The sequence below is a fragment of the Pantherophis guttatus genome, chromosome 2, assembly GCF_059756535.1.
Source record: "Pantherophis guttatus breed Tessera chromosome 2, ASM5975653v1, whole genome shotgun sequence".
In the NCBI taxonomy this organism is placed as follows: domain Eukaryota; kingdom Metazoa; phylum Chordata; class Lepidosauria; order Squamata; family Colubridae; genus Pantherophis; species Pantherophis guttatus.
In genome coordinates, this window is record NC_142064.1 from 110,075,336 (window position 1) to 110,088,350 (window position 13,015).

At 37.5% G+C, this 13,015-nt stretch overlaps 1 protein-coding gene across 8 annotated transcripts in view; it reads left to right on the plus strand.

Moving 5' to 3' along the window:
• Positions 1 to 13,015, plus strand: part of TRPC4 (transient receptor potential cation channel subfamily C member 4) — a 346,099-nt gene that overhangs the window by 187,124 nt on the left and 145,960 nt on the right. For all 8 annotated transcript variants that reach the window (XM_087888452.1, XM_087888453.1, XM_087888454.1 and 5 more), the window contains 2 exons: positions 4,091 to 4,230; positions 6,868 to 7,181. In XM_087888452.1, coding sequence (XP_087744578.1) covers positions 4,091 to 4,230; positions 6,868 to 7,181 — 454 coding nt within the window. The remainder of the gene's footprint in view (positions 1 to 4,090; positions 4,231 to 6,867; positions 7,182 to 13,015) is intronic.

Here is a 13,015-nt window from a genome sequence, read left to right on the forward strand (position 1 = left end):
CTGATAGTATAACTCCCAATCTGGCAGCACAAATCTGTTTTTAAAATCTTGCAACAATTTCACTTATCCTTGCTTTTTTCCTTGCCAAATATATCTTAATATTATGTTTTATTAATATTAAATAAAACATTAAATATTTAATAATGTTTTATTTAAGTCTTCAAAGTATTTTTCCAGTTTTATCGGTATTGTTTGAAATAAATATAATACTCTCGGCAAGATATTTATTTTTATAGTAGCTATTCTTCCTATCAATGACAGTTGCAGATTTTTCCACTTCTCCAAACTATTTTGATTTGTTGCACCAGTTTATAGTAGTTATCTTCTTTAATAGTTACACATCTTGCCATTAGTTGAATTCCTAAATATTTAACTTTCTTGACTATCTGAATGCCTATCCTCTTCATTAGCTGTTTTTTTTTCTGTGTGTCTGTAACATTTTTAAGTATTATTTTGGTTTTTTCTTTATTTATTTTCAGTCCTGCAACTTCACCATATTCTTCTATTTTCCTAATTAATTTAAGTCCATTTTGCGAATGCCTGTAATTTATATTGTTCCTTTTTTATTTCCATACTTTCAATTTCTGTATCTTCTCCAATATTTCTATTTAACACTTCCAATGTCAATATAAATAGTAAAGGACATAGTGGATATCCTTGTCTTGTGACTTTTTTAATATTAAAGTTCTCTATTGTATCTCCATTTACCATCACCTTTGCCATTTGCTTGTGATATATTGCCTCATAAATCTCTCACCAAGTCCATAAATTTTAGTTGTAATAACATAAATTGCCAACTTACGTTATCAAATGCTTTCTGTGCATCTAGGAAGATCAACACCATTTGTTTCACCATTTGTTGGTATGTGTATTACACACATTGGAATACATATTCCAATGTATTTAAGATCATTCTCGTGTTTTTTATTTGCTGAAGCATAAATTGCCAATTGACCTGGTCAAAGGCCTTTTGGGCATCCAGAAAGACCATGGCTACCTGCCTCTCTGATGCACTTCATAATATTCTAATACATTAATTACAGTTCTTATATTATTTTTTATTGGTAAAAACCCATTTTGGTCCAGGTGTATTCTACAATTTAATATTTTTTTCATCCTATTTGCCATTATATTCATAAAAATTTTGTAATCAGTGTTTAATAAAGAGATTGGTCTATAATTTTTTATCTGTGCTATATCTGCTCCTTCCTTCAGTATCAATGAAATGATACTGACACGAATCTGGTAGCCTTGCCTCTATTAATGCCTCATTACAAGTTTCTAATAATATCCAATCCAATACATCTCCTAGTCCTTTAGAAAATTCACTTGGTAATCCATCCGTCCCTGGGGTTTTGTTGTTTTTTTGTTTCTTAATCGCCTCTCTTAACTCTTCTATAGTAATATCCCTATTTAATATCTCCCTTTCTTCCTCTGTTAAGGCCGACATTCCCTCCCCATTTAGATATTGATTTATTTCATCATCTGTCACTTTATCTTGCTCATAGAGTTCTTGAAAAAATTTACATGCTATCTCCTTTTTCTTTTCTAAACTATATTGCATTTTACCCCTTTTATCCTGTAATTGCTGAATTGTTCTTTTCTCCCTTTGTTTTCTTAATCTATAAGCAAGCCATCTCCCTGGCTTATTCACGTTTTCAAAATAATTCTGTTTTATAAATTTCAAGGCCTTTGCATAATTTTCCTGTTCCAATATATTCAATTTATGTTTAGCTGCCATCCATTTACCTCTAATTTGCTCAACCCAGGTTTATCTTGTAATTTTTCTTCCCAATTTTTGATCTCTTCCTGCACATTATTATATTCTTTTTCCCTTTCTTTTTTTTTCATTTTGCACTGTAGGCTATTGTTAATCCTCTCACATAAGCTTTCATTGTGTTCCACAGATTCTGAAGGGAAGTATGGTATTTTGTATTGTCTCTAAAGAACAACTCTAATTCCTTTTTCATTTGTTCTAAATATTCCTTTTCCTTCATTATCTGTGGGCTCAACGTCCATCTCCTCTTTTCCCTTTGATGTCCTTTCCATATCAGCATTACAGGGTTATGGTCAGCCCAATTATTTGGCATTATTTCTACTGTTTCTACCTCTTGCATAAGTGCCTTTGTTTATCCATGCCATGTCTATTCTGGACCAGGACTTGTGTGGATTGGAATAATGTGTAAATTTCTTTACCTCGGGGTTGCAGAATCTCCAACTGTCTGTTAAATGTAGTTCTTCTACTACGTCCATAAAAGTTCTAGGAAGTACATTTTTCTTTTCTTTCTTTCTTTCTTTTCTTTTCTTTTCTTTTTTTTTTTTTTTGTTATTCTGATCACTGCTATAATCCTTTTTTACATCTACAATTGTGATGAAATCGCCAATTAAACATATGTTCTCTGTTTTTTCTTCTATTATCTTTTCGGGTACTTTTTTGTAAAATTCTAGCTGTCCACTATTCGGCGCGTAGATGACCACCAATAAAATATTTTTATGTTCTAATTTTACCTCTATCATCAATATTCTTCCTGCTGAATCTACATATCTCAAATTACCCTCTATTCCTTCTCTAATGTACACCACTATTCCTCTTTTCTTTTCTTTCGCTAATGCTACAAATGATTCCCTAATTTTTTACATTGTAAGTATTTTTCATCCTGTTTCCTTATGTCACCTCTTGGAGGCACACAATATTCGTAAGATTGTGTGCATAAGATTATCTTACGCACACAAGTGTGTAAGATCTCCGACCTCCAGGTATTTCACTGGGCACTCAAGACCCTGTTGTTCCGCCAGGCCGGGCTATCAACATAATAATTTTAAATTGGGTGTTTTAAATTTCTGGGGTTTTAAATTGAGCCAAATTATTTAATAATTTTAAATTATTTAAATTGATGTTTGTCTTGTGCTTTTAATAGGCTGTACACCGCTCTGAGTCCTTCGGGAGAAGGGTGGTATAGAAATAAAATTATTCTTATTCTTATTCTTATTCATTTTTTGTTTTGCCACTTTTCTAAAAATTTGATATCATTTAACCGGAGAGTTAAGACCATTTACATTTAATGATATAATTTTTAAATTTTGTTCCATTACTTTGTGGTTCTACTACGCGGTATTTCCTATTACTTCCTGTCCCTTCTCTTCACTCTTGTTCTCACTCCTTCTTCCTCTTGAAGTTCCCCTTCTTCTTCTTTATCTCCTTCCTCTAGTACCTTTTCCTGCTCTTCCTGTCTTTGGGCCCCTTTAGTCCTCTGTTCTGGCTCCTCCCTGTTACTATTTACTCCTTCTATACCCATCACTTGGTCATGAAGATTCCGTGTTTTGCTCTGTGAATCCACTTTAATTTTTTTCCCTTGCCACAACACCAGCATTCCCTCCGGTGTTATCCATCTAAACGGTATTTAAGATCATTCTCATGTTGTTTTTGATTTGTCTCTTGGGCAGAAAGAAACTTCTGTAGGTACTACTACTGACTTTAACCCTTTTTAAAAGCACAAACTTATATTAATTACAAATAATCATTTCCAAGAAAACTATATCAACTCAATCATGGTTTGTGGAGAATAAACATGTGCTGTTAATGGTTTTCAATTATAAAGTATTTATTTTCTAAAGCTAATTGTAGATGACTAAAATTTTCATCATGCAATTTCTCTTGAATGTCATTCACCTGACACCTTTGAAAGAAAAGAAAAAGATTTTATAACCAGAGAATTGATTCATTGATCAACACACACACACACACACACACACACACACACACACACAAGTTTTTAAGGACAAGTATAAATCTGAGTTCTCACTTTTAAACCAGTGGGAATGAAACGGATGGCACTGCAAGTTTAACAGAAGCAACTGATGGTAGACAACTTTCTATGGCTGAGACTATCAAATCTGGTTTGGGAACATCTAGATGGAGATTACAGTTAGAGTTTTTTGTAGCTCTTTGTTGCCACTTAGTAGCTATCCATATTTCTGCAGCCCTGATTCTATTCATTATGGAAACTGAAATAATTAGACTTAAAATTTAAAACTATAAAATGATTACTTAATTAGTTATGTAATTAATCTTTGCTTTTTATATTTATAGGATTTATTTGGGGTGAAATTAAACAAATGTGGGATGGTGGCCTGCAAGATTACATTCATGACTGGTGGAATCTGATGGATTTTGTTATGAATTCTCTATACCTGGCAACAATATCACTGAAAATAGTTGCATTTTCAAAGGTAACAAACCCTAACAAATACTAGATGTTTGATATTTTCTTTGAATGTTCCATATCTATTTTTCTTAATCCATGTAAATACAGGTAGCCCATGTTTAACTATCACAGTTGGTCATTAAGTAAAATAGTCACTAAATGAAACCACAACTGCTCTTGTGATCTTATTTCCTTTAATTTACAAATCTGTGAAGGTTGTAAATGTGAGGACTGATCATAAAGTTACTTTTTCAGCACTGTTGTAACTGTGAACTGTCTCTAAATGTGGCAGTTGCTAAACAAGGACTACCAGTAAGTGTTCACCATCTCAGTTTATGGTTACAAATTCTTTTAAGTTTATTCTTAAGTTTATTTAGACATCCAACGTCTAGGACCAAGAAATGTAGGAAATTGCCACTTTCAGTTCCTAGAAATCAACTAACTCTGTGTCTCTTCTATAATTGGCATACAAGTTAGAAAACCCATTTAATGATTCCATGTACCATGTGTATATATCATTAATTTCTCCCAGTGATCAGTTTTATATTATTATTACTTGTAAGATGTGACACAGTCATCTTTCTCCATGTTTTATATTAGACATTCCATATTTCAGGGATCAAAAATGACAGAAATGGAACCAAACATATGTGGTGATCCATTTCCATTATCAATCCTCTTAGTCCCTGTGACAAAAAATGAAAATAATTTCCTGTGACATCTATTCTCTACCATTTTTGTGACTCTTGCTTCCTATTCCTCCCAAGTGTATCTGAAATTGCTCTTTGACTAACCTACTTTAGGGAATAAAACTATGTCTTATTCTAGTTTCACAGCAACTGTTTGCTACTAGTTGCCCATTCCCTGGCAACTAGTAGCAACTAGTAGAGAGAGGTTGATATGGGGCTGCTTGTAGCCTTATTTCTAAATGAAATCTATCTAAGCTAGATTTTTGATTAAGTTGTTTTAACACTTTTACTAATTTGGTTCATAGCTCACATTTCTTCAGTAATGTGCAATCCTTTATGAGAAAGGTATCCCTATTCTCTGCATAGAGAATCTGAATTCACTGTTCTGTCACAGAACAGTAAAATAAGAGATGAAAGAAGCTCTAGATAGTTGCCACTTTGTAAAAAACGGCATTGGGGTTATGTGTTGTCATGATCTGAATTTGGGGGACATTAACATCACTCCCCTGCCATGTATGAACTATTGATGCTAGAGTTCTCCACAGACATCACCCTCCATTGCTCTATTGATATACCATTGGCACCTGATACACCCAATAGGGTTTTTCCTGAAACTCTGCTCAGGGTTTTTCCTGAAACTCTGTTGCATGGTTCAGCATGATTTGGCAGACGCTTTCATTGCAGCTTGGAATGAACAGGTGATGGGAGCGATGGACCAAATCGCACCTCATCTCACAGAGCTTCACGGCACACCAAGTGGCTCAGAGAGATGAAGCAACATAAAAGAGTGCTGCTGGAGGATTACAAAGAGCAAGGCCAACCAAGCACAGGTAAAAGCCTGTATTAGGATCTACTTTGTGGCAATAAGAGTGGCAGTGTTATTACTTCTCTTGCTCATAGCTAACCAGCAGCCCTCTTTCACATAACCAGATCTCTCCTGGGTAAGGAGGAACCAGGAGAATCCTTGCAAGAATATTCTCGGCATCTTTTAGATAAAGCTGCTCAACTTCAATCAGAATTGGACTCTGGGCAGACTCCTTGGATATAATGGAGATATGTCTGAGCCTTGTTATCTGGGAGGAGTTCAAGCCAGTTATTCTTGAGGAAGCGGAGGGGTCCTTGAGGCTGTGAGTTGAGAGTACTTGTGTTCTGGATCCATGCCCCAGGAGGTGGCATGTGGTTGGGTCCAAGTGGTGATTAATGTCTCTCTGCAGGAATGGATAGTACTGTCTGCCTGCTGTGAAGGAGACAGTGATATGCCCCCTTCTCAAGAGATCATCCTTCAACCCCAAATATTGGACAATTTTCATCTTTTTAGGGAAAGTTGTTGAGAGGATGGTTGGAGGAGAGCTACAAAAGACTCTGGATAAAGTGGATTATCTGGATTATCTATTAGTCTGGGTTAAGGCCAGGGCATAACACTGAAGTGGCACTGGTCACATTTGTTGATGACCCCTAGAGCAGTGGTGTGGCGAACCAATAGCGGTGGCGGGAGGCTCCACCCACCTGCCCAGACGTCATCAAAAATGCTCTGCGCGTGCGCAGAATCTCTGTGTGTGCACAAAGTGCGTGCACGCTCCCGCACACTACCGGTAGCGAACCAGTAGTGCCAGGAGTTGAAACCTACTACTGCTTTAGAGGGCCTTTTGTCTCAAGCGTTGGGAGATTAGATTATGGTATGTTAGCATGAATTGGCACCAGTTTTTTCTGTTTTTAATTTTTTATGTTTTAACTGCAGTTGTGTTTCATTAACACACACACACACACACACACACACACATATAAATCTTTCTTTGGAAACTGCTCAGAGTTGGCTGAAAGATGCAACACTATCTTTTGAATGAATGAATGAATGAATGAATGAGCTTTATTTTGGGCATACTCTTGAATTCATAGAAAAATAAAAGTATCATTTAAAGATCTGCTACAATAGAGAAAGACTTGTTAATATTCTCTCATTATTTTGTTTACAGTACAGTGGGCTGCTTGCAAGACAGAGCTGGGATATGTGGCATCCAACACTGGTTGCAGAGGCCCTGTTTGCTATTGCAAATATTTTTAGTTCTTTGCGTCTAATATCATTATTCACTGCAAATTCTCACTTGGGACCACTGCAGATCTCTCTTGGAAGAATGCTACTGGATATTTTAAAATTTCTGTTCATCTACTGTCTTGTACTGCTAGCTTTTGCAAATGGACTTAATCAACTCTATTTTTATTATGAAACAAATGAACCTGATCGCTGCAAGGGAATACGCTGTGAAAATCAAAATAATGCATTTTCAACGTAAGTTACACTTAAAAAACCTTATTTTATAGCATGTTTAAAATTGCATATTTTATCTGTATTCTTTTTCCTTTCTCAGAATGGCAATGATAGAGAATCTTCATTAGAAGGTAGCATGATATTTTAAGAGTTTCAATCATAATCACCGTTTTTCAGTATTAATAATATAAAGTGAAAGAGCCTTGATAGTACAGTGGTTTAGTGCACCATGTTATTAACACAGCTGCCTGCAATTTCTGCTGGTTCGAATCTCTCCAAGGCTCAAGGTTGACTCAGCCTTCCATCCTTTCTAAGGTAGGTGAAATGAGGACCCAGTTTGTGGGGGCAATAAGCTGACTTTGTATAAAATATACAAAAGAATGAAGGCTATTGCTTAACGCATTGTAAGCCGCCCTGAGTCTCCGGAGAAGGGCGGCATATAAATTAAAAAAAAAAAAATGAAAATGTATGAAAGCCAAAGTTAAGTAAGTGACAGTATGAACAATGCAGCTATTCTGAAATGTTTTTGATGCTGATGAAGTCACTTTAGGATACAAAAAATTTATAAAGGAATAGGAATTAGTATTTTTATTTATTTATTATTTATTTATCAGTTTAGGCACTGCCCATCTCACTATTTAAATTATGCAAGAGGTCAGGGCCGGATTTAGATGAAAAGAGGCCCTAGGCTATTCCACTTATGAGGCCCTTTCACCTATAGTGAAAGTATAATTTTAATTTTGCTAACAATTTGAATGTAGGCCCCTCTTGATCTTGAGGCCCTAGGCTGAAGCCTAGTTAGCCTATAGGAAAATCCGGCCCTGCAAGAGGTATTCATTCCACTGGTGGCCAATGGAAAGGAAGTGCCATGATTAATTGAATTAGTTCCAGTTTATGAATGTTATAATAATTACCATACTTTTCAGATTATAAAATGCACTAAAAGTGGGTGAAAATTGTGGTGCATCTTATACACCGAATGTTGCCAAAGCCCCGCCCACCTGCCGGCCATTTTCAGCCTCCGCACATTGCGTTTTTGGCCTCTGCATGCCCCGTTTTAGACCCGTTCCAGGCTGCGGGGATCACCACAGCATATCATTGCTGATTGCCATCTCTGTGTGTCGCGATTTCAACCTCCACACGCCCCATTTTTTGCCTCCATGCATTGCATTTTCGGCTAGTTCCAGGTGGCTGGGAATGTTTCACCATGTGATTTTGTTTTACCAAATCACCATACAATGGAGTTGGCAGCATGACTAAGCATTTGGCTGCTCAAGCCAGCCTCCAGTGACCATCAACCAACCAAATACTGACGCTGACAGATCTGTTCAACTTTTGAGACAGAAACATTCACGGACTTAAATATATATACATTCCAAAGGAATAAATCGAAGACAGCAGGATGCTGCAAGAAGAAAGATGGGAAGTTAGCAGGACAATAGCTGGCACAAGAGATCATCACCAGTTTGTGCCAGTTATTCAAATTTGATTTCTGTCAGCAAAGTTTCAAATGATACAATTAACTTTGTGGCCAAAATGTCCAATACCATCCATCTGAATTTAAAATTGGCCGACATATTTCCTGGTTGTTATGTTGCCTGCATTTATAATAAAAAATGGTGGGTAGGCAACGTTGTGGAAATTTCAATCGAACAAAATGATGCGTTGGTAACATTTATGCATCCGCGAGGCCCTGCTCATTCATTTTATTGGCCTGAAAGACAAGATGTTTGTTGGGTTCCAGAACCACATCTTATTTGCGTGTTTCCAGAGCCTTCAGTTATATCGTCAGGTCGACAGTATCAATTCCCAGAAGCAATGCTAAAGAACGTGGTGTGTAAATTCAATAATAAATAAGTGATCGTTGGAATTTGGCAGTTCATATAAACAGTATGGACTTTGGCTTGGGAACAATATAAGATACCCACTTTAGACTTGGGAACCTAGGATAAGGTGCCCAATTGCTGGCTTGGGAACTGGACAGATACCCATACAAGGCTTTGGAACCTCGAGGAAGAAACCAAACTACAGGCTTGGGATCCTGAACAAAGAAACCCACCCGTGGCTGGTATTGCATACATTTTTTCTTCTTTTGGTTGTTGCACTCTCAACTGATCCCTTTCTTGTCTTCTTTTGGATTCTTCCAATAACCTACCGGTTATGCCAGCCAATGTCAGTTCATCTCCGGACAAAACCTCTAACGAAGAAACATAGTCGTCATAACTATCGTCCAAAGAAGAAAGAATTATATAAACTTGTAGTTCTGAGAAAACAAGTTCCTTTTCATGCAGCTCCTGGAAAATTCTGGTCATGGATTCCAAATGAGCCATCATATCTCCACCTTTAAGAAGATGTTGTTTAAATAATCTCCTTGTGACATAAATATGAGCACCCACAGAGTCACGAACATATAGTCTCTTCAACTTGGTCCAACACCTAGCAGCAGACTCTTCGCCACGAATATGGACAAGCTGCTGGTCACCCAGTGTTAGTCCAATAATGCAAAGAGCTCGTTCATTGTCTCTGTTAAACTTGGCTAATTTCTTTGCATCTTCCTCATCAGCAGGATTCCATGCTGTTACATCCGGTGGATTATTAACTATGTCCCACAGTCCTTCTCTATGCAAAAGTAGATTACATTTTGTAGATCAGGATACATAGTTTGTTCCATCCAGCCGGGTTATCATGGAAAAATTTGCTGCTTGTTCTAGTGCCATCTTCACTTGGATTGTATATCACAAACACAGTTTGTACTGTTCACATTAACTCTCAGTTTAGCTCTTAACAATCCTAGTTAGTTCTGGTTGGCTCTGGGCCCATAACCAATGTTAAGGATATTGTTGTTGTGTTACCAACCAGCAGAGTGTAGAGCACAGAGAAATGTTGCTGAGAGCAGTGAATAAGAGATGTGCAAACTGGTTTATCAAAAGTTTACTTTATAGTGAAAAAACAATCTCATAGTCTTTAAATCAATCCAAGTCTTTGCCAGTTAAATCAGTCCAGTGATACAAATATCTTCTTACCACACAAACAGTAGTTGGTTAGAATAACAAACTCACTCTGGTTCACAAACCACGATGGTAGCAGATCCATCCAACGATGATAGCACAATGATAGCAACTCCACACACTATAGTAGCATATCATCAACTGAATACGTTACAGTACCTTTCTTAAATACGTTTACAACCAGTGATTATCTAATTACAGCATGACTCAGCATTATAATGAATCAGCAGTAAAACTTTAAAGTCACACAATACATATTCATATTAGTCACAGAACACATATATTGCCTGGACAACTTGTTAGGCTCAAACCATATCCTAACAGCATGGCTATGAGGCGTGCCTCCTATGGTGATGGGGTTGCTGAGTCAAGTGCCTGAGCTGGTAGTGACAATGTCACCATGGACCAATGCAATATAATAGTAGTAATGATGTCTATATAAAACAAACAAGATGAAACAATAATAGAATGCATCTGACACTGCCATAGCAATGTCCTCAACTTTGTCCCTATTTTTAGGGCTTTATACGTCAGCAATGAAACACCAACCCTACTTTCTTAGAGGGGTGTTGAAACATGCTCTTTCTAATGAGAATGATTTAACAGAGTTTCCAGAAGGTTTTTTTTTTGTAAAAGTGGGTTGAAATACCCTATTTTTGGTATTTTTACAAAAACTGTCACCTTTACACTCAATTTATGAACTATTGGAAAGCAGTAGGAGAATGAAATTTTATATTCAACAACTTTGTGTTGCTACGTTATTATGCACAAAGTTTCATGTTTCTCATACTTTTCCTTCCAGAGATATAAGAAGCCAAACTTTACCCTTTTTTCGCGCCGCAGTCATTTTTGATCAACTTTGCTCCAAATTATCTAGATGGAGATTACTCATGAAAATGTTTTTATTATTTTGTTTAATAGAGCACACCAAGTTGTACAAGATGGCCAAGTTTTGTTTCTCTCAACAAAATATTGCTGGAGATATTATGTCTCAAAGTTGCTGAAACCTCAGAGTCATACTGTAGAAGGCTGTGGTATGGGGTCAAACAAATGACTATATCTCCGCAAGTATTGCATCGGCAAACATAACACTTTACCAATGTTCATTGGGGATGTGTGTGCATGTTCACACCAAATTTCATCAAAATCCGTGATGGTTGAGCTGGGAGCCCCAGACCATTTGACATGGAATGACCCATTTATAAGTGCCGTGTTAAAAGTAAATGATTTATTATTAATGAACATTAAGAGCTTAACTTGATCTATAATGCTATAAATCAGGGGTGTCAAACTCAATTTCATTGAGGACCACATCAGGATTGGGTTTGACCTTGGAGGGCCGGGGGGGCTGGCCATGGTGGGCATGACATGGGACCACACCTCCACAGACATGATTTTATAAACTTATAAAAATAGGGAGGTGTACATTTTTGTAAGTATTTTTAATACTTACTTGATCTACTTGATCACCTTATGAGAGAGAGATCAAATCAAGAAACTGACTTCATAAGAAGACTAGAACTATAAATTATTGACATAGGCTATAGTAGAATCCTGCAAGCCTGAAAGGTAAAATATTTTGCTTTTCCTCCCTTCTATAACTTTCTGAGTCAAAGATGCAGCATTCTGGAGGCCCTGTTTTGGGCCTGGATGGCCTCCTGGACCACTCTGGAGGTCCCCATTTTGGGCCTGGAAGGCCTCCTGGACCACTCCATAGCCCCGTTTTGGGCCTGGACAGTGTTCTGGATAACTCAATAGGCCCCATTTTGGGCCTGAAAGGCCTCCTGGACCACTCTGGAGGCCAAAAGAAGTTGTGGGGAGGGCACCCAACCCGTGCCCCATTTTTGCTAGCAAAGGCACCGCAGGCCAGTCCTTTGCTATTTCCAGACTGGCCGGATCTAGCCCATGGGCCTTGTGTTTGACACCCCTGCTCTAAATTTATATTTATATTTCTATTGCTAAAGCAGTCCCAAGGTGCTTTTCCAAAAGGCAACTCAACTTTCTTAGTTTTTTTTTTCTTTGAAACCATTTTGCTTCTCATCCAAAAACTTCTTCAATTCAGTTCTGAACAGTTCAGAACTTCAGTTCTGACTGCTTCTTGGTTGAGAAGCAAGTAAAACATCTTTGGGACAAACATGACTTGGGTGATTGAGAATCTCCATAAACATGTTACTAAAGCATTTCCACATTCCACTCCAGATTCACTTTTGAGATTATAGAGAGGGAGGGAGGGAGATGGATGATAGATGAATAAATATATGATAGTGTGAAGTTTCCAAAAGATGCCCTAATTAATTCATGAGCCATGAGCCAAATTTCAAAGGAAATACAGTTATTTATTAGGAGCACCATTTCGGCAATATTCCGATGCAGTTAGAACTAATCCCACATAGATTTACGTTCCCCTATGACCCTGTCTCTCCCCTCCTCCCTGGCCATGTCATAAATCACATTCTCCAATTAACCACTTTGGCTGGCTGTGAAACCCAACACTCTCCTACTGATTGCGGTAAGAAAGCATCTGTGGAATGTAGCTTCAGTTAGGGAAATCAATCAGCTCCATCAGTTCTCCCTCCCTCCTGCTCATGGCAACTTGAAAGCTTTGCAGGTTGACATTCGACTTCCCTCACTTCCTGAGGGCTACCTGCACAAAGCAAAACAATTTGAGTACAGATGTAGAGTTTAGGGACGCGACCCCCCACCTGGCTTTTTTGGATTTTCCGCATGAAATTTGGCTATAAGGCAATCAGTCTGGGTGTTTTGACTCTTTACCAAAGATGCCTCTGATAAGGGGTAACCCTTCCACTTGATTAAATATTGGAGTTGTCTCCTGTGCCACCTCGAATT